Consider the following 27966-nt stretch of genomic DNA (forward strand, 5'->3'; position numbering starts at 1 on the left):
AACTTGGTGGCATCCTGCCCGTGCTGTACCCCTTTGCCCCTTTTATGGAGTTGTAGGCTATTCATGCCACTTTCCAGTCTCCTCGGTCTTTCTAGATAACTTGGAGTTCTTTCCCCTTCTGTTGATTTCTTCCCACAGGTTTTAAGACAATTGATTAGAAAACCCCTATTCTGAAGTCTAATATAGGCTGAAAATTACCTGTAATGTTTCATCCTTTGACTTTAATGGCATACAGAAACAAATGAAACCAATTTTTTTTTTTCATTTTGAAACTAAAGAAATGAATTAGGGTTCCCTTTGAAATGAATTTTAAAAAGAAACATTTTTTTTTCCTGCTGCACATGTGTACCACATACTAGGGATGTGAAGAGGGACGCCATACGTTGCATTCGGGATACGTATTCATCGGGTGTCAGATACGTTGTATACGTCCGTATGGCCTCCCGATACGGTTATATGTCTAATCCTATTTGTTACCCGGCTAAAATTAAATTTACTACAACCCCCCACCCTCCTGACCACCCCAAGACTTACCAAAACTCCCTGGTGGTCCAGCGGGGATCCGGGAGCACTCTCACACCCTCTGTACCAGTTCAAAATGGTGCCGATAGCCCTACCATGTCACAGGGGCTACCAGTGCCATTGGTCAGCCCCTGTCACATGGCCATCGGCACCATCTTGTGCTCCTGCCATGTGACAGGGGCTGACCAATGGCACCGGTAGCCCCTGTGACATAGCAGGTCAAAGGTTATCGGCGCCATTTTGAACTGGTACCGAGGGTGTGAGAGTGCAGGGGATAGTTCCCGGACCCCCCACTGGACCACCAGGGAGTTTTGGTAAGTCTTGGGGGGGGGGGGATCAGGAGGTTGGGAGGGGTTGTTTAAATTGGGGGCCGAATAATTCGGCGAAAATTCCTTGTATCCGTGGGGAATCATGATACATTTTGCTTCCCCACGAATACAACAGATATTGGCACATCCGTTGCGGATTGCCAATACGTAGGGACCGAATGCACACCCCTACCACATACTAATCACTCATCAGCCCCAACACCACCCTCATCGCCCTTTTCCCTTCACATACTCCTTGGAATGCTTTTTATGGTTTATTTATATTTTCTGGTAATGACATCTTTAAATCATTCTATATTGGCCCGAGGGAGGGAGTATATTAGCTCTAAAATGATAGTCAAGATAGTCTAATAAAAAGAAATCACCTTTGTTTTTCTTTGTGTTATTTGGATGAGCATCAGGAAAACTCTAGTTGACCAAATAAATTATTGAAGTTAGGCTTTCTGAAATGTAAACCAAACTACAGTTCTGTGTTCATGGTAAAATGCATCATTATACAGTGTGCTACATTAAAACACAATGAGCTCTGTTCTGTAAAACTTCAGAATTGTGTAAGTTCATGGCATATTTTTTCTCCAGCTGCCAAAAGGCCATTCAGGCCAAACTTCAGGATATTTGGCAATGTTCCTCAGAAGTGTACCTGTTCTGCACACCTCCAAACTTTGCACAATATTGACTGATAATGTTATTAGCAAACAAAGAACAAACAACAAAGGTATTTATAAAAATATATTTCACAAAGTAGGAAACGATACAGGAGTTTCTCTGAATACAATACATGGAGTAAATAAATGATAATAGAGCTTTAAAGCAAAGTAGAAAGTTAAAATGATCTGCATGTAATAGTTTTATTTTACAATCTCTACTTCTAAATGGCAAGTTTTCATTACAAATTGAATGACTGCAGCTTATATTGCTGTTGTTTCTGTGTGCAAGAGTTCCTGTGCATAACCATGAACATCGTAGAAAGGAAATGCTATTAACATAAGCATTAAAATTATGTACACACTGGATTCTGCTCTAATATGGAGAACTATAAGCATGTTTATTTTATTTTTATTATACTGTGTAATGTGTGGATTTCTAAAAGTCTAAAGTTTTAAATATTCACATGAACCTGTTTACTTCCAGTTGTTTGTGCTTTTAGTAAAAAAAAACAAACCAACACTATATATTGTACTACAGTTATGGATAAAATATAAAACTGTCAAAATTCTCCCTGGAAAAGGTTTCATTGCTGCCAGCCTCTGCTAAAAACTCAACTTTTGTAAATATGCAGGTTGCTCACTAAGAAATCACCTGCCACAATAATATTTTATAGCTCAGAAATGGTCTATGTATTTCATATTTATTTTATATTTAGAAAAAATAAATCTAGAGAGTTATTAGTGGATACAATTTAGTTTTTATATAATCTCTCAATTTATGATTATTAAATTTAATAAATAAAACATCAATAAAATATGTATCCTAAATATTGAGCAAATAAGTTAAATTTTAGCAATAAAATTGAATTTGTGTTGTTGCCCATTCCTTGCAGAAGGAGAAGTGAAGGGTATAAATAATATTTTCTGCTGAAAAATAGGTCGTGTTTTCTATTTGGATTCCCCCTCTCCCCCCCACTGTTAAACATTTTATACATTAGTAGAATCTGCAATTCCATTACTGGAATGGAGCTAGAACATGTGAATATTTTAAGGCTTGCTATAACATTTTTAAAAAATGATATTTTGTGGTAATGTGGCCACCAGTTATGTACAATTTTATGGTCACTGCACAGTTGAGGCCAGTTGGGAGTTACAACATCATTTACATCCATCATTGTAAAGAACAGATATTGCTTCAAAATCATGTGGTGTGATCTGTGTTGTCAATATGGAAACAAACCATACTGACCGGAAGTATTGTTCCAGAGCATATCTTTTCAGGTCTATTGTCTAGAGAACAATTTGTATCTTCTATTTTCTTCATTTATAGCAACCTTAGGTCTAACTTCTTATCTTTTTGGTGGTCATAGCGAATACTGAAGGTCCAAAGACTTCTAGATACTCCACAAAAGTTACTTCACATTCCACAAGACTCATAAACCTCCTAACACATACTTTTTTTGGTTCCACATTACAATGTAGTTGATTTTATAGATGACTGGCGCTAAACTTGCCTCTAAAACAAATGGCCACATCAGCCATATCTAACAATAGTGACCCTAAAATATATAATTGTCAAGTCAACAGTGTAAAAGTTTGTAATCCAATGTCAAGTTTCTTTGTCGCTTTCTCCAACTGAGTAAAGTTCTCCAAGTCTTTTGAAACGAGGACCCCATTCACTGAGGTAGTCAAAATTTTGATCTGAGTCTGATGTAGAAGACTCTAGGGAGCTAAGAGAACCAGCCATTGATCCTCTTCCTTCATAACCATAAATCTGAATAGAGTCATATGGAGGTGCAGTTGGGTCATTGTCAGCCTCATGAAGCCTTACATTAATAAATTCATCAACATCAACACCATTAGGAGCTGAAGCATGCCCTTGTCTGGGCATAAATTGAAGATCTGGTTTTATATCCTTTCGTGGCAAAAATCCATTAATTCCATCAGGGTTTTGTAATGTTGCAATATCAAAAGCTTCTGTGTCCTCTTCTCCACCTCCTTCATCATCATAACGAATTATATTTTCTCTCACGTCTTCATCATCTTTAATGATGAGAGGTTCATTTTTATGTCTTCGAAGGGTTACAAACAGCACTACAATAACTAAAAATAAACAACATTGATTTATTTTAAAAAAATATAGTGATGACTTTGACAAAGTAAACAAGTTCAAAAAAAGGTTTTTCATGAAATTACCAAATATATCAATACCTAAGGAGAGCTGCACGCTACATTAAAAGCTGCAGTACTAGCAAAAATAAATGTTATACAAATAAGTTGGAAATCAAAGCAAGCAAAATCATTTTGAATTGTATTTCATGAAATGACATTAGATTTAATTTGTGAGAAATATCTCCACTTAGTCACTCCCATTATTTTCAGTCTAAGGGGGTTCATTCACTAACTTGCATTAGGCCATTTACAGCACGAAAAATGCTGTTAAGACACCCACCAAAACTCCTGATGGCCCCGAGTAAACCCTGCCACAAAAGTAATGAAAAAGCCTGGGGGTCTTCATAGATCCTCCCCCCCCCCCCACACCCACACACACACACACTTCCACTGCCCTTAGAGGCTACCATTGCTACAAAATAAAAATAATTAAATTATCTGAGCAGCACAATTACTGCCCTCACCCCAACCCTTCCCCTTTATTATAAAAAGTAGGGTGATGGAGGCTGAGACCCCCAATCTCAACCTATCCTAAACTCTGGAGTCTTTCCTGTACACATAAAAGATCCCTGCTTGTCTAGTGGAACTCCCCAAGACTCCTCCATTCCCAAATTGATACTTGGTGTTCTAGTGGACCTCCACCTCTTGGAATCATCCCTTACCTACTAAGGTCACCCTAGTAGTACAGCGGGATCACAGAGTGCCCCCTAGGATCTATTTCTGGAAGCAGCCATTTTCCAAATGCCACCACCTGTCTTTGCCCCATCACATAATGGGGCAAAGGCTGGGAAGTTCCATTTTGAAAAAAATGGCTACCTCCAGGCTTAAAACCTAAGAGAGTACTCTAGGCTGCCACTGGACTATCAGGGTGACTTTTGTAGATAAGGAAGGTTCCAGTGTGGTCCAGGGTGGGGGTCCATTAGACAACCAGGGATCATTTTGTGTGTAAAGGGGGGAGATCTGGGAGAGTAAGCTAGAGTGGGGTTAGGGGATCCAGTCTCTAGGATCACAATTTTTGTGATATAGGGGAGGGGGTTGTGTGGTGAGGGGGTGGGGCTTATGCCAATTTATAAAAAGTACATTTTTTTAAATTTTGCAACATCAACTGACTTTAAGGGTGGCAGCAGTGGGTTGATTAGACAGGATGTTTATGCAGACCCCCAGGGTTTTTCACTACTTTCATGCAGCTTACTTAAGGCCATCATCCCATTTACGCAATGGTGGCCCCATAGTCCCAAAGCTACCGTCACTTGTTCATACCAGGCCCTTTACCACCATGGTATTTTTTCTTGTGGTACAATACAGCATGGAAAATATCGAGTCACTGTGGTATTTTTTCCCATGATATTTTACAGCGAGAAAAATTACTGCATGTTGTCACAAAGTGGCAGGGTCATTTACCACAACTTTGTGACTCCATACTGAAGCTTAGTGAATGAGGCCTGCAGTTAGAGGTAGGAAACTCAGAGTTCCACCAACAGATCTGCTTTTCAGGATATCTACTATGAATATACTTACCATAGAGGCAGTCCATGTAAATATATCTTATGCATATTCATTGTGAATATCATGAAAACCAGTGGCACTTGAGGACTGGAGTTACCTAACTCTGATTTAAGTAACTGGCTTACTTTATGCCAGGGTTCATAATTCTGGTCCTTGAGGTTTACAAATCGATTGGGTTTCCAGGATATCCCTATCAAATATGCATGAGAGATATTTGCATGTACACTGTCTGAGTTGTATGCAAATATATTTCATGTATATTCATTAGAGGCAACCTGAAAGCCTGACTGATTTGTAGTCCTCGAGGATCAGAATTGCTCACCCCTGTCTTATGTTAAATTTCATTAAAACCTTAAGTAAGCATGATTTTTACATGAGGATCTAATGAAAATACTCAGGAGAAGAGGGGAATTAGGGTTGAATGACCATAATGAAAGTTAAGACTTTTTATCACATTTGCGGCCAAATTTTAAAATGGCCATGCGTATAAAAAAACAGGGGTTATGCACGTGGCTGGGCCTTGTGCACCATGCGCATTTTCAAAGAGGCCCAGCCACACGTGTAACCTGCATTACGCGCAGAAGTGCTGAGCCCAGAGAAAGGGGCAGTCCAGGAGGCGGGGAGGGGCGGAGCTGGAGGCGGCTGATACAGCGGCCATTTGCCACTGTGCCAGGAAAGCGCATTCCAGCAGCCTGCCGGCATGCACAAGTTGATACTGCTCCTGAAGAGGAGCAAGAGGTAAAATAAAAAATTTGGGATTAGATAGGATAGGGATAGGGTGCGGGGAGGAGAGGAGAGGAGAAGAGGGGGGAAGGTCAGTTAAGTGGGTTGAAAAGTTCCCTCCCAGTCCACTCCATAGTTGGAGTAGACTGGGAAGGAACTAGGAGAGGCCTGATCTCATCGCCATGCGTACTTTTACAAAATTAGGTCTCCCTGCACACGCCACCAGCACATGCGCGCCTAGATTATAACATGTGAGCACCGGTGAGCTCATGTGCTCGCCGGCTCACACATATTATTAAATTGGCACGTGCATGTGTGTGCGCCGGGATGCGTGCATGCACCTTTTAAAATCTACCCCTTAATGTACAACATTTAAGGCATCAAACAAAGTGGGATAACTAAGGCAGAATAAAAGCACATGAACTCAAGATAATGACTAGCTGATGCTTTGCAGAATATATTACTTTGAAGTTGGAATATGAGTAACAATGTTGTATGATTGGATTCTATACCTTTTGTAGGCAACAAGCACAGGCCTGTTTTACAATACCAGCAGATTGAATATGTAAGACCAAGGGTTATATATAAGCTAAGCTTTTTTTCTTCCATAGTCACAGAATGTGAGAAGCCATTTAGAAAATATGGTACTATGGATCCCCCAAAAACGTTTTAGAGCCAGAGGGAAGTTTTCAGGAAGTTTTCAATTCTTTTTTCTGTTAAAGAGATCATAAAGTTGCTGTCATAGTATAAAGCAAAGCTTTTAAGTAGACTGTAATATTTTAAGATATTTTCAAGAAAGACTTGTTCAATGCTAGAATATTTCAGATCATTCACTGACACCAACTCACTTGGAGGATGATGTTCTAAATGGAGAAAAACTTCATAAAGTTCACTTTGCACAATAAAATGTGAAATAAATTATTTGTACACTGTTTCCTGTTCCACAGCATGAAGTAGACTGCAAGATTTAATCCTTCACAAAAAAATATTTTGTGAGTAGATTTACCATGCACAGTTTCAATTTTATAGTTAATGACCTGCTGTGGTATAAATTTTTCTAAAGCCGCTCATTAAATCTTAGCATAAATAATTATATGACAGTTTGCAATAACTACAACTCAATGAGGTGTAAGGAGTACTTTTACAAAATTTCCTGCACAAAAACTTTGTATACTATTTTTCTACTGGGCTTACTTGCATATAAGTTCTAGTAGAAAACTTGTGTGCACTATTTTACATACAGCACACCAAATTTTTCTTAGTTTAGTACATCAGCCTCCTACTATGCGGCTGCTAAAATTGTTCAGTCATTTTTTATTGATTGCTTTTATCCAAACTCAATTGGTTTCTAAATCCTGTTGCTACTTTAGAAAGTCAAAGGTCCAGTGCTTCCTTCAGCTCATTGTTAATTTAATCCCCCAGAAATTAATTCACAGCACTTCCGATGGACTAAAGCAGGCTATTAAATGTCTCCAACAGAGAAGGTCAAACAAAAAAAGAGTTTACAAATGAATATGGCAGCCCTGCAAGATGTTTGCAGGATCATCAAATAAGTTCACTTTCTAATAAAAATCTGATGCAGATGCCTTGAATCAGTGAAATCATGCTTGGAGTTCAAAAAGATCTGCCCAATTTTGCAAAATGTGCAGCAGGCAGAAGGGCAATTTTGTAACAGAAGAGTAAATCAGAATACTTTCCACACATTTTCTGGGAAAATCCAAAACGCTACCAAACTTAAGGCAGATAGAAATTCATTTGGTTCAAGTTTGACTTGAATTTTCTGCAGGTTTGTAATCTCTTAGATCAACTGAAATATTTGCATCAGTGTCTTTAGTAATGATATTCCATGAATACAGAACTTATATCCACTTGAGATCTAAAAGATTGGTTCACATTTGATTTCTTTAGCACTGAAGGCAAATACATTGTGCTTAATATATATATATATATATATATATATATATATATATATATATATATAAGCACAATGAATTATTCTAAACCTCTGCAATGTAGGAAACAAATCAAATATACACAAAACATTTTGAATGCAAATACCATATTCCTTTGTTCAGTCAGCTCTGAACTTTGTATGCTTTATTCAAAAAAATGCTGTGCTTATCATTTCAAATTTTGTCATCCCCTGAGTCAGCATAATCTGGCATCAGATCATTCAAATTTTAGAAAAAGAAAATAATTTGCTAAATAATCCATTTTCCCTACATCCACAGTGCATTATTAGTTCACCTTACATCTCACCAGTCATAAAGCTTGATGTGATTTGATGGATTTTATTTTCATAATCCATCTTCTATTCTTATATTATTTCCATATATTAGAAAATAGCTTGTCCATAGGATAGTATTCTTAGATTTGATTGTGTTTACTTAGTCATTTATGAACCAGAAAAATTTTGAACAGCAGGCTGTAAGTAAAATACATACCTAACAGCAAAATGATGCATGCTAATATTGCAATTAAGGCTCCCATACTGAGGCCAATTGGAAGAACATAAGCTTCAACATTACAGGACTGGACAACACCATCACTGCTACAACCACAGACCCGAATGGTGAGGGTGCTGGTGCTGCTCTGGGGAGGATTTCCACTATCACTTATTATGATTGGTAAAAGATATACTTCTTGCTTCAGACGGTTGAATCCACTATGCTTTGCCAAAATGCTGAGGGAATTATCTGGAAAAGTGAAAATTTAAATAATTTCACCATTTTAAAATAGCTGCTGACAGTAAGGCATTTTTTTTTCTAGTTCATAAATCTTCTGCATAAATACACATTGTCCATGCTTCCTCTCATTCATGCATATAAAACTCTCTGAACAAACTGAGGAGGCCTTGCATGTCAGCACATTCACACAGACTATATAATACGCTGTCTACACGCAGTGCTTTTAAGGTTAAAAACAGTCTCAAGATCTGACATTAGCAAGTTCCATGGAAACTAGTGAATAAAAACTAAATGTTTGCAGCAAAAATGCATGAATATTTCTTTCTAGTCATATGGAATAGATTGTGAACCCATAATTAATGAGATACTGCATTTCCAAGATAGCAGTGGTATCTTACTCACTTTCAGGTTCTTGAAGACTACAGACTGGTCAAGTTTTCAAAATAACCCTGATGAATAGTCAGCAGGTACATCGGCATGCTTTTGGTGTAACGATCAAGTTAATTTAGCATTTTTTTTGTCATCTCTGAAAATAAGATCTAGATGCTGCTCTGTTTGATCATAAATAATACCCTTAAAGTCCTGTATACAGGCTAGAATCTAGTTATTCTTGTCTCTCACATTTTATTGGTGATGGGAGGAGGGGGATCAAAAGGTTTCCTTCAGATTGTTCTGCTAAAAAAAACAAAAAGGTAGCAATATTTCAAAATAAATGAATAAAACCAAGGAAAAGCTGATTATTAGCCAGGGATGTTGATTAATGCTATATTTGTCTAGCTGTATTTTCCACATAGTAGAAAAAATATAAAACCTTCAAAACACTCTGGTAGCATATTACCAGTATAGACCTTGTCTGCACAATTTGGAGAGCATATAAAAAAAAAGTCAAGGAATATTTCTTAATTATTCACAAATTGTTGTATAAAATATTATACAACCAAGTACTGTATTAAAACATCAGTTTTTCATTGTGGCCTCTCTTCTGCAAAACTCAGACGTATGCAAAACATTATGCACAGGAGTAAATCTCTGTTGGATCAAGTCATATCAGTCCCATGTGACCTGTACACATTTTTTCTTTTTTTTTTTTTTTTTTTTGCAGAATAAGGAAAAATTCCACAGGCTGGATAATTCCAGCAAGGCAGCCACTCAGGACTTTTACAGAATAAAATCCTTTGGGATTCACTCTACAAAACTTGAGCAAGTTTGTCAGCAGTGTCATGAACATTTGTCCAATTCTACCTAGAAATAATGTTCTTTTGCACAAAGGGTAACAGACTGTTATGTGCAGAAAAGTCCTCCTTTTGGCAAACTGAACATGCAGCAACACAGAAAAAGAATTCTCCAGGGACTGAGGAAAAAAGAAAAAATATCTGTTCCTTTTTATAATATTAATAGGCCATGTCACTGTAAGGGGAGGGGGAAGGAAGGCAAAATTAGAGCCTATAGTTTTATTAATGTCTTGGAGAACTTCAGCTTTGCCTAAGTCTTTCACTATTACCTCTTCTTCTACATTAAATTGCCATATTTAATCCTGAAAGTCAAAATAGTAAAGGAAGTTTCAGATGGGTTTATCTATGTTCCAGTTCTGCTGTAAATTGTAGTTATGCTATTTTACAAAATTAGATTATATTGGTGAAGGTGTTATGCACAAGATGGCGCTGGCCATCCATTGCTCCTACCATGTGACAGGGGCTGACCAATGACACCGGTAGCCCCTGTGACATAGTAAGGTAAAGGCTATCAGTGCCATTTTGAATACCGGCAGCCGAGGGTGTGAGTGCAGGAGATGGCTCCCGGACCCCCCACTGGACCACCAGGGAGTTTTGGTAAGTCTTGGGGGATCAGGAGGGTGGGGGGTTATAGTTAATTCAATTTTGGCCGGGAAACTAATAAGAATTAATGCATGAACATATCGGTGGCCCCCCTTGCTGAATGCAATGTATCTGCCCCCCGACGAATACAAATACCGACTGCAACCTATGGCGTCCCTCTGCACATCCCTAGCAGGTAACAGCCCGACGCATGCTGCAGGTTATAAAATCAGGATTAATGCACGTAAATGTTGGCTCTATCCCAGAATGCACCTGACCCACCCTATTCTGCCTCTTTTTTACATGATTAAAGATATCTGCGCATCGGTACTTGTACACATATGTGTGAGGTTTGTAAAATAGCCCTTGTGTGCATGAGCGTAAGCATCTGTGACTTTTTGCATGCACTTTGCTTTTAAAATTCACCTTTAAGTATTATAGACAGGCATTTTGAACTGGTTTCAATAGCACTGATATGCCAAGGAAAACATACTAAAAAATGAATATTATTATTTGAAAAATTATAAGCCAATACATTTACAAACAATATTACATGCATTTAATTGGTATATTAATAATACTTATTTATAGGCTCCAAGTTTGTTTTTTGCAGAATTAGAAAGGATTTGCAATTGCTAATAAAGGCTATAGCATCACAAAAGGACTGGAAGGAAAGGAGTTTCAAAATGATAAATCAGACTGAAACCCTTGGAGGCCAGGCATGCTGGTAAAAAAAAAGCCTGATTATATGTGTGAATTAAATATTGACGACCCACAGTCAGCTGTATCCATTCAAAAAAATTGTGGAGGAGTATCCTAGTGGTTAGATCAGCAGACTGAGCAACAGGGAAGCTTGAGTCTAAATCCCTTAGATGTTCCTTGTGACATTGGGCAAGTCACTTCACCCTCATTGCCTCAGGTAGAATCTTAGGACTGTTTTCCCATAGACATAGGAAAAAAAAAGCCTTAGTAAATCAGGACCTTAGATTATAAACCCTCTGAGGACATGGAAAATACCTGCTGTTCTTGAATGCAACTCACCTTGAGCTATCAATGAAAAAGGCATGAGCTAAAAAGATATATATAGATATATATACACATAAGCAAATCCAGAGAAAGACAGAAATATCAGATAGAATCTCCCCATTCTCCCAAAAATGATCATAAAAAGATAATGGGGTTCCTAACTTCAGAAGCATGTGCATACTTTTCAGTGTCCATAAACCCTGTCCGTTTTCAAACTAAAGGTTTCTATGTGCTTTGCTTTTTAACATTAGCTTATGCAGCTAAAAGTATGTACGTTCATTTTATCAATGTTGAATGAAGACATAAAGTACTGGCATGTCTCCTACCTGCGTATATTTCTGAAACGTAAATGTATGCATGTAGTTTTCAACATGCCCTCCCTCAGAACACCATTTTTTAATACTGCTAAAAGTATGTATGTCATGAAAGTATGCGTGTACTTTAAGGAAACTGAGAATCTACTCACATAACTTGTATTACACAGATAGATCCTGACTAAGGCCTGGATTTTCCATTTTCGCAGAGAATGGAGAATCCCGGCGGTAATGGGGGGCAGGGGGGCGGGCCTGCGAAAGCCGGCAGCGATCGCACCACCGTGGTGTTATCGCTGCTTTCTTTCGCACCCAATAGCACCACCATGAAAGGTGGTGCTATTGGGCTCGCTACTGGTGGCGATAACGGGTCTTACCTTATCGCCGCCAGCGAAGTTACCGCCGCATTCGCCTCCTCGTTGCCCAACTCCTCCCGTCCCCGCCTTGACTCTGACCCCAGAAACCTATCGCACGTGAAAAGGGACTTTTCGCGTGTGATAGGCTTACAAAATAACCCCCTAAGTCTTTGAAAATGTAACCTTTTTATAAACCCAAAATTTAGAATTATAATAGTGCAGATTCAGTGGTCGGGCATTAATTAGTTCATGGACTTTTTGTAAATTATATTTACAGCACATATTCATGTCAATGCAACAAATGATGACAAAGCTCCATACTATTTCATTTGTCCAATAATTCACCATCCATTAGTATTTGAGACATAATGGAACCCCCAACAGAAACACTGGTGCATGACTTAGGCAAGGGTTCTGGACTTACTACACTGCTATATTATATGAAGGGCTGGATTTAAGAGTTTTGTGCCCATAGGAGATTTGGAGAATGAGGGGTAGGATTGACATGTAGGAAGTCCCTTGCCCCTACCACCCCCTCAAAGTTCCAGAGTGCCATAACAGTACCCCTATAAAGTGAATTGCCAGAGCAGGCCCCCTTGGCACAGTTGCATTCCCTTTTGGCCTTGTATTTGCTATCGTAGGTGGTTCCATATATTACCTATGCCTAAATCCAGGCCTGATTATGTATGCGTTCAATAAAACATAGAACTCAGATTTAGTATGCACATTGTAGAAATGAGCCTTGGATAAAACTCAAGAGAGAACTTTGGAAGAGTGGAATATATTAGAACATAAGAACATAAGAAATTGCCATGCTGGGTCAGACCAAGGCCACAAGAACTGGCAATTACCCAAACACTAAGAAGATCCCATGCTACTGATGCAATTAATAGCAGTGGCTATTCCCTAAGTAAATTTGATTAATAGCCTTTAATGGACTACTCCAAGAACTTATCCAAATCTATTTTAAGCACAGCTATACTAACTGCACTAACCACATCCTCTGGCAACAAATTCCAGAGCAAGTGAAAAAGAATTTTCTCCGATTAGTCTTAAACGTGCTACTTGCTAACTTCATGGAATGCCCCCTACTCCTTCTACTTTTCGAAAGTATAAATAACCGATTCACATCTACTCGTTCAAGACCTCTCATGATCTTAAAGACCTCTATCATATCCCCCCTCAGCCGTCTCTTTTCCAAGCTGAACAGCCCTAACCTCTTCAGCCTTTCCTCATAGGGGAGCTGTTCCATACCCTTTATCATTTTGGTTGCCCTTCTCTGTACCTTCTCCAATTCAACTATATCTTTTTTGAGATGCGGCAACCGGAATTGTACACAGTATTCAAGGTGCGGTCTAACCATGGAGCAATATAGAGGCAGGATGACATTTTCTGTTTTATTAACCATTCCCTTCCTAATCCTAACATTCTGTTTGCTTTTTTGACTGCTGCAGCACACTGAGCTGACGATTTTAAAGTATTATCCACTATGATGCCTAGATCTTTTTCCTGGGTGGTAGCTCCTAATATGGAACTTAACATCGTGTAACTACAGCAAGGGTTATTTTTCCCTATATGCAACACCTTGCACTTGTCCACATTAAATTTCATCTGCCATTTGGAAGCCCAATCTTCCAGTCTTGCAAGGTCCTCCTGTAATATACTACAATCCGCTTTTAATTTAACTACTCTGAATAATTTTGTATCATCTGCAAATTTAACAACCTCACTCATCATATTCCTTTCCAGATCATTTATATATATATATATATATATATATATATATATATATATATTGAAAAGCACCGGTCCAAGTACAGATCCTTGAGCATTCCACTGTTTACCCTTTTCCACTGAGAAAATTGACCATTTAATCCTACTCTCTGTTTCCTGTCTTTTAACCAGTTTATAATCCATGAAAGGACATCGCCTCCTATCCCATGACTTTTTAGTTTTCTTAGAAGCCTCTCATGAGGGAATTTGTCAAACACCTTCTGAAAATCCAAATACACTACATCTACCGGGTCACCTTTATCCACATGTTTATTAACCTCTTCAAAAAATGAAGCAGATTTGTTAGGCAAGACTTCCCTTGGGTAAATCCATGTTGACTGTGTTCCATTAAACCATGTCTTTCTATATGCTCTACAATTTTGATCTGAGAATAGTTTCCACTATTTTTCCCAGCACTGAAGTCAGGCTCACTGGTCTATAGTTACCCAGATCACCCCTGGAGCCTTTTTTAAATATTGGGGTTACATTGGCCACCCTCCAGTCTTTAGGTACAAAGGTTGATTTTAATGATAGGTTACAAATTTTAACTAATAGATCAGAAATTTCATTTTTTAGTTCCTTCAGTACCCTAGGATGCATACCATCCAGTCCAGGTGATTTGCTACTCTTTAGTTTGTCAATCTGGCCTACTACATCTTCAAGGTTCACAGTGATTTTGTTCAGTTTGTCTGACTCATCACCCCTGAAAACCATCTCTGGAACTGGTATCTCCCCAACATCCTCATTAGTAAACACAGAAGCAAAGAATTAATTTAGTCTTTCTGCAATAGCCTTATCTTCCCTAAGAGCCCCTTTCACCCCTCTGTCATCCAATGGTCCAACCGACTCCCTCACAGGTTTCTTGCTTGAGATATTTAAAAAGTTTTTATTATGAGTTTTTGCCTCTATGGCCATCTTCAATTCAAATTCTCTCTTCTCCTGTCTGATCAATGTTTTACATTGACAATGCTTATGTTTTATCCTATTTTCTTCAGATGGATCCTTCTTCCAATTTTTGAAGGATTTTTTTTGGCTAAAATAGCCTCTTTCACCTCACCTTTTAACCATGATTGTAATTGTTTTGCCTTCCTTCCACCTTTCTTAATGTGTGGAATACATATGAACTGCGCCTCTAGGATTGTATTTTTAAACAATGTCCTTGCCTGTTGAATACTTTTAACCTTTGCAGCTGCACCTTTCAGTTTTTTCCTATTTTCCTCATTTTATTAAAGTTTCCCTTTTGAAAGTTTAGTGTTAGAGCTGCAGATTTACTTATTGTCCCCCTTCCAGTTATTAGTTTAAATTTGATCATGTTTAGAGATGTGAATCGTGTCGTCGATCGTCTTTACGATCGATTTCGGCAGCCCCGCTCCGTGTTCCGGTCCCGGGGGCTGGTCCGGAGGCCTCGACTACGCCCTCGGGCCGGCGCCACACCCCCGGGCCTGCCCCCAAAACGCCGCGGCACGCCCCCGAAACGCCACATCGTTTCGGGAACGCCCCCGACACGCCCCTTTTCCAAAGCCCCGGGAGTTACGCGCGGCCCGGGGCTTTACGCGCTCCAGTGGCCAATGCAAAATAGGCGCGCCAGCATGCGAGGGCCCTGCGCGCGTAAATCCGGAAGGATTTACGCGCGCAGGGCCTTTTAAAATCCGCCCCAATGTGGTCTAGTTACTAACCATTTCAAAATAGGTACAAGAGACAAAACATCCCATGAGCATACATCTAATCAAATAATCTCCGCCAACAACTGAAAAACCAAGCAAAGGAAACTACAATCTGGGTATGTAGGAATCAAATGAAAATCTGATTCAATATCTGCTGTAGTCTGTTACGCTTGGGCTGAGTTCAGGGGTAGTGAACACCACCCAAAGGGGTGGCTCCAGGTGGAGAGAGACAGGGATGGCTGGAAACCGTGGCTGGGTCAGGGCAGACAGCAAGAAGCAGTGTCTGGGTCTAGGCTGGGTCAGGGCAGGCGGCAGAGCAAGGCAGGTCAGAAGGCCCGTAGGCCACACACACACAGACGGCCCGTAGGCCAGACACCGTAAGCGGGGCAAGGCAGGTCAGAAGGCCCGTAGGCCACACACCGTGAGCGGGCAAGGCAGGCCAGAAGGCCCGTAGGCCACACCCACACAGAAGGCCCGTAGGCCACACACCTGTAAGCTGGGCAAGGCAGGTCAGAAGGCCCGTAGGCCACAACACACACACAGAAGGCCCGTAGGCCACACACCGTAAGCGGGGCAAGGCAGGTCAGTAGGCCCGTAGGCCACACACACACACAGAAGGCCCGTAGGCCACACACCGTAAGCGGGGCAAGGCAGGTCAGTAGGCCCGTAGGCCACACACACACACAGAAGGCCCGTAGGCCACACACAGTAAGCAGGGAAGAGAGCCCGTAGGCCAAACACACACAGACAATAGAGCAGAGGGCCCGTAGGACCGCATGCACAGTAAGCAAGGCAGGGCAGGGCAGAAGGTCCGAAGACCATACACAGCACAAGGTAGAAGACCCGAAGGCCGCGCAGGGCAAGGCAAGACAAGACAAGGTAGAAGGCCCGAAGGCCGCGCAAGGCAAGGCAAGGCAAGACCGAAGGCCCGAAGGCCACCAAGACTAGGCTAGACAAGACAAGGTAGAAGGCCCGAAGGCCGCGCAAGGCAAGGCAAGGTAGAAGGCCTGGAGGCCGCGCAAGGCAAGGCAAGACAGAAGGCCCAAAGGCCGCGCAAGGCAAGGCAAGACAGAAGGCCCAAAGGCCGCGCAAGGCAAGGCAAGACAGAAGGCCCAAAGGCCGCGCAAGGCAAGGCAAGACAGAAGGCCCAAAGGCCACACAAGGCAAGGCAAGACAGAAGGCCCGAAGGCCACGCAAGGCAAGGCAAGACAGAAGGCCCGAAGGCAGGGCAAGGCAAGGCAAGACAGAAGGCCCAAAGGCCGCGCAAGGCAAGGCAAGACAGAAGGCCCGAAGGCCACGCAAGGCAAGGCAAGACAGATGGCCCAAAGGCCACACAAGGCAAGGCAAGACAGAAGGCCCGAAGGCCACGCAAGGCAAGGCAAGACAGAAGGCCCGAAGGCAGGGCAAGGCAAGGCAAGACAGAAGGCCCAAAGGCCGCGCAAGGCAAGGCAAGACAGAAGGCCCGAAGGCCACGCAAGGCAAGGCAAGACAGAAGGCCCGAAGGCCACGCAAGGCAGGCTAGAGCAGGGAGCCCAGGTGAGCTCGATGCCGAAGCACCGAGGCAACTGTCAGGCAGGGTTATAAGGGCACACCCAGAGCATAGAGTGGACAGAGGAGATGGACTGGGCCTGTCAGGAAAGCCAGCTCTAGAGGGGCCCCTGGTGGTGAGGCGGTTGCACAGCAGCCACAGCCGTAACAGTAGTCATCAAAGCATTATACCTGCACTGGTGGACTACTTCCAAGTTGTGTCAAATGCTCTATAAAACACTGAAGTCTCTGAATCATCCTCTGGGTTTAGACTGCCATGCCTGTTTCCTTCCATGGGAATATGTCTCCTGCCCCAGAGTACCACATTTACTGTATCTGTTTGTGCCCTACTTCCTTCTTCCTGTAAGTGGTGTTCACTGTTAGAGTATCACCCAATTGTCCACAAGCATTTTCCATATCTAAATGCATATCTTGCCTCTCACACCCAGTTGCTGTAGCACTTTCATGTGCATAGTCTATTGACCTTCCAGGTTCTGAGATCTGATTGATGTGTGGTGAATCCATTTGAAGGTGAGTGGACTTGTGTTCATCTTGCCCTGGGAGTATCATAGGGTTCTAGCATTCACCTTATGGAACTGTGCCAGGGGTGGCCAATTCTGGTCCTCCAGTGCCACAATCAGACGTGATTTTCAAGGTATCCACAATGAATATGCATGAGGTAGATTTACATGCATTGCTTCCATTATGTACACATCCATATTCATTGTGGCTATCTTGAAAACCTGCCCTGTTTTTGGCTCTTGAGGACTGGAGTTGGCCACCCCTGTAGTGTACCTTCCCCCTTGTATCAAGCACCAGTTCATCAAAGCCCCATGCATACAAGTGACAACTGCAACCATGAAAACTCCCCAAGTCCAATCCCTGATAAATGAGAACCCTACCCCTCTGGGCAAAAACAGCTCCAGTCCTTGTAAAACTATGACCTTGACCTGTGGTCCAATACAGCATTTCCATAGACACATCCTCTGTACTGTCTCAAATCTGAGACAGTACAGAGGATGGCACTGGCAGTTACAAATCTGTAACTGCCAGTGCCAAACACTTGGATCACCAGGCCTCTGTTTGGGCATGACCATACAGAAGGCAGGTCAGAACAGATCCCTAGCTGTGCTACTGTGAAGCCCGACAAGGCCACACCTGGCATATCCCCCCACCATGGACATTGTTTGCTCCAGCTTCAGGATATGAATATTAGCCAGAAAGTTCTTCAGGCCACATCTCCATTCACCCTCCATTGTTTCCCTTGACCTCTGCTTAGTGCCACTGATGCACACCAACCTGAGGCATAGCTTAGCTGTGCCTGTACCCCCCAAGATTTGCCAGGTTGTACTGATCTCCCTCACTTCCAAATACAAAGGTCTCTGCTTGCATTGCCTCACCCTCCAATTCCATAGCAAACCTTTTCCATCTGCACTACAATGGGATATGTGGGGAGAAAGCCTGTCTGCCCACTGACACACATTAAAATTTTTTGGCCCAAACACCTTCTGTCTCTTTATTGTACCCTAGAGGCAACATCTCAATCATTCAGAGCAGGCACCATGATCAGCCATAGCCCCTGGATCCCTCTGTGCTTGGCCCCTTGAACAGGTGTGAAAAAACAGTTACTGGAAATATCCTACAAAACACAGTACAAAACCACCACTGAAACACTGATCCAGGCAAGCAGCTCTTTTCTCTTTTCTTTGCTAAATCATAAATTCCACCAGAAAACTGGACTGCTGTGAACAAAAGAAAGAAGACAGGAATACTCAAGTGCAAGAGTACTCTGCTTCCAATCATATGGGGGTCTGTTGTGGCTCTGGATTGCACCACTCATTCCCTCTCTTCCCACATGTAGCCAAGCTGGGGATGCAGCAGGTGTGGGCTGGGCCAGGCGCTAGGTTTCTCCAATAGATATAAACAAGCGACCCTGTTTTGTAAGAGTAAAAATAATTTCAGCTGGTTAGCTCTAGACCTTATGCTAGCACGAGTCATGGAAGGAAAATAAGCTACCAGGCTCAATATTTTGTACAGTGATTTGGGGCCTGATTCACCAGGACGGTAACTTTCAAACTGGTATGTGGGGCGCACATGTATGCATGTTCGTCGGTCCATGCTCAGGGATACGGTCATTTTATAACATATGCGTATATATGCGTGAATGTTATAAAATTGCCTGGATGTGCGTAAATGTGCAATCAATTTTAAATGGACGCATGCATGTGCACACAAATCCAGCTTCTACCGCGTAAGTGGGGACATTTTATAAGCGGCACCATTGCCAGTTTTCCCAGTTCATTCCCAGTTCTCCCAGTAAAGGGATAGGACTTCCAAACCCCCCCTAATTTAATAGCCTCCCTTCCCTTTGTTAGCCATGATCCTTAATACCCTGCTGATTTGTCTAATTTTTGGGTTGTATTACTTACATGTCATCCGTAGCAGAAGTAAAGTTATGCGGCAGGGGACCCTGGCGTGCACCATTGCAATGTAAGTATGTACGTGCAAATTTCAAGTTAAAACCCTGGAATGTCCATGGCCCCGCCCAGACTCCGCTCAGGCCCCGCCCCTTTTTGGAAACATTTTCTTTGTGTGCAGCGGCATGTACACGCATATCCTAGCGGCTTATAAAATCTGCTCGGCGCACACAAGCCCGACCTGTGTGCGTATCTCTCGATTTTGGCACGTGCCCAAGTTTTTAAAATTCACGTTTGAGACTTCTCTTCTAGTCTATGTCTCTGGGAAAAAAAAAATCTTAGTAAATCAGGCTCTTGGTTTTGACTGGGTAGGTGCTTCAAAGAATAAGAAATGGTGAAAAAAATCAAGTAGAGTTACTTAAACAAATTACATCAATTAACAATCATTATACATGCATGAATGATAATCTACTGTACTACTTTGAATTAGGTAAATAAAAAATTATGCAGAGCAGATTCTAGCATCATTTCATTTTACTGCTTATCTAGAATAAACAATGCCTTAAAATTTCCTCAGAAGTCATTTTGAATTACAGAAACCATTTCTAGCAGGGCAGAGTTTCAGGTGCAAGGTCTGAGAAATTCACCTTGACCAAACAGGATCAAATGCCCTTAATTAGACCTTACCAGCTGTATGACAGTCTGATATGGTAGAGATGATGTATTTGTTATCATTAGGAAGCACCTCCTCTGATGGAAATAAAATACTGCACTGCTTGAAAGTTCAGGAGAGAAGCTTAGATGACTCTGGCCCAGGCAACACACAGTGCGCTGAGGCAGTTTACAATACATGTTCAGTTTATCCATCGGATGTTATTATCTTTTTAATTCATTATGACTAGTATAACAGGGGTTGCAGCCATGTGAGTCATGATTCTGGCAATAAAACGGCATTATTAGGTGTGCTCGTCACTGCAGAGTGCCTAATTTGGTCACTGTGTCTGTCCATCTCTGTGTATGTATCGGGGTTCACTGCATGAACAGATTTGACTGACATTTTGCAGGTTCCAACACTCCTGCCAAATCCAGCCATGGTCTCTGATAGATGTGCAAAGTGAGGCCATTTCTGAAGCCGCAGAAAGGAACCAGCATTTAAACCGCAAGAAGACTACAAAGCATCCCTTCTCTGTGTTATACTAGAAGCATCTACTTCTCTGACCTGTGCACCCAGGGGTAGATTTTGAAAGGTGCACACATCCCGGCGCGCGCATGCTATAAAATCGGTGGGCCGCGAGCACACGCACACTGGATTTTGTAATCCATGCACGTATATGTGGGCAGTGCGCAAGGCGGGGTAGACCTGCAATTTTCGCACAGTGACGCATCCCAGCCTTCCCCAGTTCCCTCCCAGTCCGCTCCTTAATTGGAACTTCCCTATCCCCCTAACTAACCTCCTTTCCCTTTCCCCTCCCCTCCCCTCTCCTCTCCACCCCACCCCTAAACCCTACCTTTTTTCTGTTTTCTTCTTGTTTTGCAACTTACTTCAGCTCCCGAGCTGAAGTAAGTTGCGCTATCCGCAGCCGGCCGGCGCGCGAAGCTCTGGGACAGCGAACAAGGACGCTGTCCTGGCCGACCCCCTGCCCACCCTTTACAGAGAGCCCAGCACTTGTGCATATACCAGCCTTAACGTATGTGGCCGGGCCTTGTGGAAAATTGGCTCGGCACGTGCAAGGCCTGGCCACGCTCATAAAGGCTGGAATTTACCTGATACCGTTTAGTTGTTACCTTTGTTGCATTTGATTTGTGTGCATAACATTTTTATGTTCATACAATTGTACAAAGATGCAGGAAATATGACTTTACATGCAAAGTATGATTTTTGCATGTAAAACTGAGGTTACGCACAAAAAGCAATGAACCACATGGAAACAAAATTTAAAAATACAACAGAAAAAGGGATAAAACGAACGAAACAACCTAAATACAATTGTGCACGTCTACACCATGACAATTTAGGAGACCAATCTCTCTGATTTTGATCTGTCTGTGCTGGGACTTTTGCATCACTATTCAGAATGAACCTTTTTGGTAGCGATTACGATTCATTAAAAATAAAAATACATTTCATTTCATCCAAACTCTATTACTTGTACAATTAGGCAGGACTCTGAACACAATTGGCAACAATTAAAGGAGCGCTCTTGCTAATCAGTTGACTCCCAAAAAGGAAGGGAAGATTACTGTATCACTTCACCAAACATTGTGGAAAACAATTCCTCAAAAGTCAGATTTCAATATGCACATGGGAAAGAGAACTGGAATACTTTCCAAACAGAACTCTGCCTAATGGTAGTAAGTACAATATACTTCAAAATGAAAAGAAAACAAAAGAGCAATTTCTGTCTTAAGAAGTACCAGCAGAAAGAAAACAAGCACTGCAGTAGCAAAGTCACTCATAAACTAACTCCTAAAACATGCATACAGTATATGTTAATGAACATTCAGTGGATTCTAGATCAGAGTATTGCTCCTAGAGAAACATGGATTCTTTGTAAGTTGTGATGATTTTCATTAGACATAGACAAACATAAGCATAATCAAAAGATATCATACTGCAAGAGCTTTCAAGATTACTCAAGGAAGCTATAAAGAATCCATCTTATTAAGAGCATAAATACTTCTTTCAAGAACAGGGGTGGGCAATTCTAGTCCTCGAGGGCCACAAACCCGTTGAAGTTTTAGGATATCCTAATGAATATGCATGACATAGATTTGTATACAACTGAGGCAGAGTGCATGCAAATCTCTCTCATGCATATTCATTAGGGATATCCTGAAAACCAGACTGGTTTGTGGCCCTCGAGGACCGGAAGTGCCCACCCCTGCTCAAGAATATGCTCATTCTAGCCATGCATTGTTATCTCTATACTAAAGAGTCTATCTGCCTTGTAATCAGAAAAAAGAGGGCAATTTTTAAAGGTATTCTCCACTTTACCCAAGAAAAAGGCTCCTTTGAAAATTGCCCTGTCTTTCTCCCTCCCAACTGCTGCAGGGAAAGGGTATGGTTCTCGGGATGGACCAGGGGTAAGATTAGGGCCAACTTGAAAGGTTCACATGAGGGGTGTATTTTGAACTTCCTATATGTACTAGGGATGTGAATCGTTTTTTGACAATTTAAAAAATCGTCCGATATTTTTAAAATCGTCAAAAATCGTTAGAGTGTGCGATACAATACAAATTCCCCCGATTTATCGTGAAAAATCGTTAATCGGGTATGGGAGTTATTTGGGGGGAGGGCGGGAAAACCGGCACACCAAAACAACCCCAAAACCCATCCGACCCTTTAAAACGAATCCCTTACCCTACCGAACCCCCCCAAAATGTTTTAAATTAGCTGGTGGTCCAGCGGGGGGGGGGGGGGGGTGTCATGGCACAATCTCCCGCTCTCGGGCCATCGGCGCCATTTTGTCAGCCACTAATAAAAATGGCGCCGATGGCCCGATAAAAAAAAACCCCACCCAACCCTTTAAAACTTAACCCTTAGCTTCCCCCACCCTCCCCACCCTCCCGACCCCCCCAAAACCTTTTAAAATTACCTGGTGGTCCAGTGGGGGCACGGGGAGCGATCTCCCACTCTCGGGCCATTGGCTGCCACTAATAAAAATGGCGCTGATGGCCCTTTGCCCTTACCATGTGACAGGGAAACCGTGCCATTGGCTGGCCCCTGTCACATGGTAGGAACACTGGATGGCCGGCACCATCGGACATGGCCCGCGCCATCTTTAAAGATGGTGCTGGCCATCCAGTGCTCCTACCATGTGACAGGGGCCGGCCAATGGCACAGATTCCCTGTCACGTGGTAAGGGCAAAAGGCCATCGGCGCCATTTTTATTAACGCAGCTGATGGCCCGAGAGCGGGAGATCGCTCCCCGCGCCCCCACTGGACCACCAGGTCATTTTAAAACTTTTTGGGGGGTTCGGGAGGGTGGGGGAGGGTTTTTTTGTTATCGGATTGGGCGCAGCCGATAACAAAAAAAAAATTGAGCCAGACGATAAAAATTTTAAGATTTGAATTGGAACCTGAACCGATCAGATTCCGGTTCCGATTCACATCTCTAATATGTACTGCCTGGCAGGGAGTTTGCATCTGCAAACTCTGCAGATACATGTGTATTTTTCGGTCCTGCCAGGCCACTGATTTTCAAAGAAAAACTCCCTGGGGAGTTTCTGTTTGGAAATCAGTTACCAAACCAATGGTACTTTGTATGTGTAAGTGCTAGCTCAGCAGGGAGGTTGAAAATTCTCCTCAAAGTTTGCAGTATTCCTAATGAAAAGCGATCTAACTACTAAAGGCAACACATGAGTATCATCTAACATTTAACACTGGCAGTTAAAATGAGAAGACTTTAACAGCAGTCTATACAATTTATTCTGTAATTAATATGTACTGAGAATTTTCTCTGTTGATCAAAATGAAAAAAGTCCAATCTGTTGCACTTCCCGCTTGACCGCTTCTCTAAGATGGGTCATTTTATCCATCTGTGGAGCCTTCCATCAGCTCCAGAACTTGCCAAGTTATTCCTGAAACACGTCTTCCGCTTGCATGGCCTACCCAAGGAAATAATTTCAGACCGAGGGCCACAATTTGCTGCTAAGTATTGGCGATCACTATGCAAGAAGTTCAACATCACCCTGAACTTCACATTGGCGTACCACCCTCAGGCAAATGGCCAAGCAGAAACAACCAACCGTACGCTGAATGACCAGCATGATAACTGGGCTGACCTGTTACCCTGGGCCAAGTTGTCACACAACACGCATATTACCACTGCCACCGATGTCTCTCCGTTCTCCGTGGTGTTTGGCCGCCAACCACGCTTGCCTCTGCCAGTGCCTTTCTCCGTGCCTTCACCAGTGGCTCAGTTCATGGCACCAACCATTCAACTCGTATGGAACCAAGTTAAAGAGCATCTTAAAGAGCATCTAGCTCAGGCTGCCGAACAGTCCAAGAGAGTTGCTGGTATTCATTGACAGTCGACCCCACTCTTCCGACCAGGACAGAAGGTATGGTAGAGCATCAAACATATCAGGTTGCGATTACCCTCTCAGCACCTGGCACCTACATTCATTGGGCCATTCCCAGTTCTCCGCCATGTCAGAGTAGTAATGTACCAACTCCAGCTACCAAGATCCATGGGCATCCACAATACCTTTCATGTTTCTTTATTGAAACCTCTCCTACTTTCATGGCCATTTTTAAGGCTCCTCCTCCTCCACAAGTCACTGCAGAACCAGAAGAAACTTTACAGATACGTGAGGTCCTAGATGTCCGGAAGAGACATGGCCATTGGGAATATCTCCTGTCATGGGAGGGCTTCGGGCCTGAGGAGAACTCATGGGAGCCCTCCCACCACATCTATGACAAACAACTCCTCCAGGACTTCTACTGAGAACACCCTGATAAACCAAGGCCGGTAACGGGGAGGCCTAGATGGGGGGGAATGTTGTGCTTCCCGGCCGCGTATGCTCCGCGACCGGGCCTGCTTACCTCTCTTGGCCATCCACGAGCGCAGGCCTCCCTTCCACTGTCGGTCCCAGCCATCCCCGTCACTCTCCGCTACCTGTGGTGGCTCCGGCAGCATTACAGGCCTCACAGCGGAGCTCCTGCCAAGGCTCTGCATCCAGCATCTCCTTGGCCCCAATCCTAGGTGTGCGCACGGCCAGCGTCACGACATTTAAAGGGTCAAGCTCGGGAAACCATGACCTGATGCTCCCCAATGACGTTTCCATTCCTCAGTATATAAGGCAGGGCTCGGATCCATGATCCCTGCCGTGGCAATTGGGTTGATCACGATGTGATAGCAAGTTTGCCTTCCTGTTCCTGTATCTTATTCCAGTCTTCTGTTCCAGTCTTCTGTTCCAGTGTCTTGTTCCAGTCTTCTGTTCCAGTCTTCTGTTTCAGTGTCCTGTTCCAGTCTCCTGTTCCAGCGTCCTCTTGTTCCAGCATCTTCCTGTTCCAGGTCTTCCTGTCTTCTTGGTACTGACCTCTGCCTGTTACTTTGACTACGTTTGATCGCCGCCTGGATTTGACCTTTCCCCGTTTCCTCAACCACGTCTGAACGCTGCCTGGAACTGACTTCTGCTTTTCCATTGACCACGTCTGCACGCTGCCTGGAACTGACCTCTGCCTGTCCACTGACCACGTCTGCACGCTGCCTGGAACTGATCTCTGCCTGATCACTGACCACGTCTGGAACCTGACCTTTGCCTTCTGACCATCCTCGGACTGACCACTGATATTGACCCCTGCTTTGGCTGACCACACTATCCTTGACTCTGGCTTTGATCCTTGCTCTTCATTCAGAGACTCTGTTCTGGCCTTCTCTGGCTCCTGGACTCCCTGACCTGAACATAGAACATGCACCCTTGTTCGTGGTGGGCACACCCCTAAACTTTATTTCTCGGAGATTCTGTGAGGCCCACCTAAGACCAGGCAGTCCATGTAGCCAAGGGCTCAACCTGAGGGAACTCTGGGTTGCTATTGGTAAAGCTCCAGATAGCCTCTGTCTCCTCCTGTGCTCTGCCTCCTGGTGGCAGGTGCTGTCTGGGTCCAACCAGGGAGCCTACCAATCCTGCACTAGGCCAAGGGTTCACCTCCCGGCACAACACAATCTTTTTGGAAGAAGATATAGTCCTATGGTTAATAATGAGCACAGCCCCCAGTTTCCAGCAGAACTATGGGGTAGAATCTGTGGCAAATGTTCTGAAATTATGAGGAATTTTAGAATACACTTGCACATTGGAATATATTTGCATCATTTTGCATATTAAATAATGTAAGTTTGTTTGCATTATAATAGTTTCCCAACCTTGCTTGTATATATATTTATAATTTTTTTTGTGGAGGAGTTATGGGGGGATTTCAAGAATATTGAGAATGGAAGGAAATCTTAAGGATAGAAACAGGAGAGGGATGGTAAATAGGAAGTACTGAATATTTTTGTTTATAAGTCGATCTCATATATAAGTCAATGGATGATTTTGAGACCAAAATCCATTGTAATCCATTGTCCCATTTATAAGTCAAGGTTTAAAATAAGCGATCTATTAGGAAGATAAGAATTGAAGAAAAGCCATGAAGAAAAGCCGGACCACGAGCCCTCGCATCCAGTAGGCCCCGAGCCGAGCCGCGAGCCTTCGCCCCGAACCGCCCACGAAAAACGTCGCGGCGGTGACGTCAGAGGCGCGACCGGCGGGCTATTTAAACCACCACTCTCCTTGGCGTCGCGCGCCGGGCGTCGCGCGCACGAAGGAGCGCGACAAAGGGGCCCCTTCGTGTTGACCCTCGCCTCCCTGAGCTACACCACACCTATACCGCACTAGAACTCATTCAGCATCCATCCAGATAACGACCTTCCAGCCCGCATCCATCAATCCACCATCCAGTGCCCATCCAACACCCTCTCAGCAAACATTCAGCAAGCAACCATCCTGCATCCAACTCAGTGGGAGGTATTGATGAACTGGAAGGGAACTCAGGTTGAACAAACAAGAGGGTCTTCATGACCTAGAGAAGAACTGGGCAAACTGATGAAGTAATTGCTTATGTCCCATTGAAATGTGCAGCTGTGAGGCTGGCAACTATAGCCACCAACCATTTCCTGAATGAAGGAGCTGCCAAGCTGGTCCTGAGCAAACACTCACCTAATCTTCGTCCAGCAGCCACTCATCCATCCTTCATCCATCAGCCACTCATCCACCCTTCATCCAGCAGCCACTCATCCATCCGTCATCCAGCAGCCACTCATCCACCCTTCATCCAGCAGCTTCTCATCCACCCTTCATCCAGCAGCCACTCATCCACCCTTCATCCAGCAGCCACTCATCCATCCTTCATCCAGCAGCTACTCATCCACCCTTCATCCAGCAGCCACTCATCCACCCTTCATCCAGCAGCCACTCATCCACCCTTCATCCAGCAGCCACTCATCCATCCTTCATCCAGCAGCCACTCATCCATCCGTCATCCAGCAGCTACTCATCCACCCTTCATCCAGCAGCCACTCATCCACCCTTCATCCAGCAGCTACTCATCCACCCTTCATCCAGCAGCCACTCATCCACCCTTCATCCAGCAGCTACTCATCCACCCTTCATCCAGCAGCCACTCATCCATCCTTCATCCAGCAGCCACTCATCCATCCGTCATCCAGCAGACACACTTCCGGATTTCAAACAAGGATCACAACCCCAACTCCCAATAAGGACACAACCCATCACACAAGCACCTCATCATGCACCCTATCCCTATACCTACAATACCTTACACTCCCAAACTCACATCTAACAAACCCAGGATTCTAGGTCTCCGACAACAGAGATTGATTCCAATTATGATCTCCCCCATATCTCAAATGCTAGGATTAACACTATTCACGCTCACTCTATTTAACGCCCAATCTATCACCAAAAAACTCCACCTCCTCAACGAC

At 43.2% G+C, this 27966-nt stretch overlaps 1 protein-coding gene across 1 annotated transcript in view; it reads right to left on the reverse strand.

Annotated features, from left to right (window-relative positions):
• Positions 1 to 2318: 2318 nt before the first annotated feature.
• Positions 2319 to 27966, reverse strand: part of LOC115095018 (cadherin-8-like) — a 66951-nt gene continuing 41303 nt past the window's right edge. The window contains exons 2-3 of the mRNA XM_029608172.1: positions 8344 to 8595; positions 2319 to 3601 (exon numbers count right to left, since the gene is read on the reverse strand). Of these exons, the coding sequence (XP_029464032.1) occupies positions 3108 to 3601; positions 8344 to 8595 (746 nt within the window). The 3' untranslated portion in view covers positions 2319 to 3107. The remainder of the gene's footprint in view (positions 3602 to 8343; positions 8596 to 27966) is intronic.

This window comes from Rhinatrema bivittatum, chromosome 7 (assembly GCF_901001135.1).
Source record: "Rhinatrema bivittatum chromosome 7, aRhiBiv1.1, whole genome shotgun sequence".
In the NCBI taxonomy this organism is placed as follows: domain Eukaryota; kingdom Metazoa; phylum Chordata; class Amphibia; order Gymnophiona; family Rhinatrematidae; genus Rhinatrema; species Rhinatrema bivittatum.